The sequence below is a fragment of the Chrysochloris asiatica genome, unplaced genomic scaffold (genome assembly GCF_000296735.1).
Source record: "Chrysochloris asiatica unplaced genomic scaffold, ChrAsi1.0 scaffold00006, whole genome shotgun sequence".
NCBI lineage: Eukaryota > Metazoa > Chordata > Mammalia > Afrosoricida > Chrysochloridae > Chrysochloris > Chrysochloris asiatica.
This window is the reverse complement of record NW_006408524.1, coordinates 10,836,314-10,838,788: the sequence shown is the minus strand read 5'-3', so window position 1 is coordinate 10,838,788 and position 2,475 is coordinate 10,836,314. Positions and strand designations below refer to the sequence as shown.

General features: G+C 43.2%; 1 protein-coding gene across 1 annotated transcript in view; it reads right to left on the bottom strand.

The window, feature by feature from the left end:
- LOC102821850 overlaps positions 1 to 363 on the bottom strand; it is a 31,388-nt gene extending 31,025 nt beyond the window's left edge. Inside the window, exons 1-2 of the mRNA XM_006832264.1 lie at positions 321 to 363; positions 11 to 228 (exon numbers count right to left, since the gene is read on the bottom strand). Coding sequence (XP_006832327.1) covers positions 11 to 228; positions 321 to 363 — 261 coding nt within the window. The remainder of the gene's footprint in view (positions 1 to 10; positions 229 to 320) is intronic.
- Between the last annotated feature and the right edge of the window lie 2,112 nt (positions 364 to 2,475).

The following is a 2,475-nucleotide window of genomic DNA, read 5'->3' as shown; positions in this document are numbered from 1 at the left end:
CTGCATAAACATGGTATTTCTCTGAACTGAACCCTGAGTCCAACACCACCTTTTTGTTAGGGAAGTCATAGTAAAGGAGGCGTTGCAGGGCTCTTCCCTCTTGGTATTGGTACCAGTGGACGTATTTGGTGCTTTGATCAGGAAGATCACAAGGGATTGAAACCAATGTTTCAGCTGGCTTGATGATTGACTTCTGTCTCATTTCCATGTTGGAAGCTTTCTGACTTCCTGTAAAGAGAACACCAACACAAAAATTAGTTATTCCTTAATACTGCCTTTCATTGAAAGAAATCTCTTCAGCACCCATGCAACATACTTACCAGGAGCCAGAAAAGCTAGGAGCAGCACTAGAGACCACAGCATGTCTTCTCCTGTTGGATCTTAGATGAAAAAGGAACCAGATGATAACAAGTAAGAAGAGAATATCACGTGGGAAATTCAAGTCTTACTCAAATAAAGGGTTATTCCTAGAGCAAAGGACAGATGGTTACTGCTGGTTTTCCTAACTGATGAGCCAGGCATGGAGCAGTAACTGAGAATCTCTTTCAGAAGACTACCAAGTTGTCTGCTCCGAAGTGGTGTGGTGCTGGGGGTGAGGTAATGGGGTAGCACTAGGGGAGGAGCCCAGACCTCTCTGATTCACCCTGGGTCTTGAATGCCCCCTATGGCAGGCTGGGAGGTTTTTTTGTTTTTTTCAAAAAAAACAGTGAATTGAGTTCAAACGCCCAGTGCATGGGATTGCTTTTTAAATTTTCCTCCTCTAAGCCATCTACCCAACATTTTCCCATTATGAAAGTGAAAAAGTAGGACCCCTTCCCTCACCTCTCATTCTCTGGCCAGAAAGATATTTGCTCTGCTGTACATTCCTGACCCTATTTTGCCCCCAGTGTCCCGAGGGGAGAGGATAAAGAGAGAAAAGCAACCATGATTCTCTCCCCACTCATTGCTTCAGATTGTTGCATCTGAGGTGGACACTTGCAAGATTTTTAGCCTCACTGTAGGATCAGCCCTGGAGTTTGAATCACAAGGTTGGCAGTTGAAAGCTACCAGCTATTCCTTGGAATCCCTATACAGGGTCTCTAAGAGTCAGAACTGACACCAGGGCACTTAACAATAACATAGTAGGATATGGAGTCCTGGTGTGGAGCTGGAGGAGAAGGGACTTGTGGGTCCTGGAATTTGCTTGATAGGGTCTTTTTAGCTAATATCTTCTTAATTCCCACCAAGTGATTGGTTTGTTGTTGTCAAGTGCTGTCAAGTCATTTCCGACCCATAGTGACCCTGTATAGGGTTTTTAAGGAGCAGCTGGTGAGCTTGAACCACCTACCTTGCAGTTCAAATGACTTTGCATTCTGAGGCATTAGCCCACAGCACCACACCAGGGACCATGCAAATAAGGTGTACAGGTCTCTAAGTCTGGAATTGGTTAGTTTTAACATCCTTCTAGGTTTAAAGCAGCATCTCAGAACAAGGAACAGATGATCCCAGTAGCATCAAAAAAGAAGAGGATGAGTGGAGTGTGAGATCCCCACCTAAAAATGAGGCAACAGCAGAGGCTGTGGCAAAGGCGGTGACGTGGAGCAACAGCAGGCATCCAGGTCCATGTGTCGAATACAGCTGAGTGCCTAGGTCAGGAGGCTGCCTTGTAGACTGTAGCCTTTGGACGTTTACACACTGACTAAAGGAGCTTGGTAACACGAGCTTTAGCAGGGTAGAGGCCGCGGGGCCACATGGTTGAGAGGCTGAAGACAAGACTGAGGTGTCTCCGCAGTTTGGCTGACAAGAGGCGTTTCTGACTGCAGAACAGGTGCATCCTGAGTTGGTTTGATCTTGAGTGTACCTTGGTCACTTCCCTAATAAACTCTGTAATCCTGAGTATTGTTATGAGTTCTGTGTGTCTATTGCAATTAATTTTTTTTCAAATTTAAATAATCTTTATTGCTCAAGTTAATTGACAGTGTTAGGGAGGACAATTCACTGTTAATACCAAAGAGCTGGAATTCTGGTACACATAGCTTTAGAATTGCTGCTACTCACAAACTCTTGAGATTTTATTTAGGGTTTACAGAAAGGGGGTTGTCTATAAACAAGCTAATAATACCATGGAGTGATATGATATGATCTAAACTAGAATTTTTAAACCCCTGTAGAGACTTACATTCCCATAGCTAATGTTATAATTGTGTATTACTTAGGTTCGAGTTCTTTCTTCAAAGAGTCAACAGAATACCATGGATTGAAGAGACTTTCAAACACTTGCCATCTCTTGCTGCTGAGTATCCATCATAGCTGTTTTCTGCAGCATAGCCATTTCTTTTCTAAGTTCATTTTTCGCACCACTCAGAAGATTTTCATGATTCGTCTCCATTTCCTGCATACTCTTTACTAACTGCTCAGATAACGGTTTAACTGCTTTTAGTCTCTGGCTCTGAACAATTCTACATTGTTGAAAAATCTTTTGTTGTTGTTGAAACA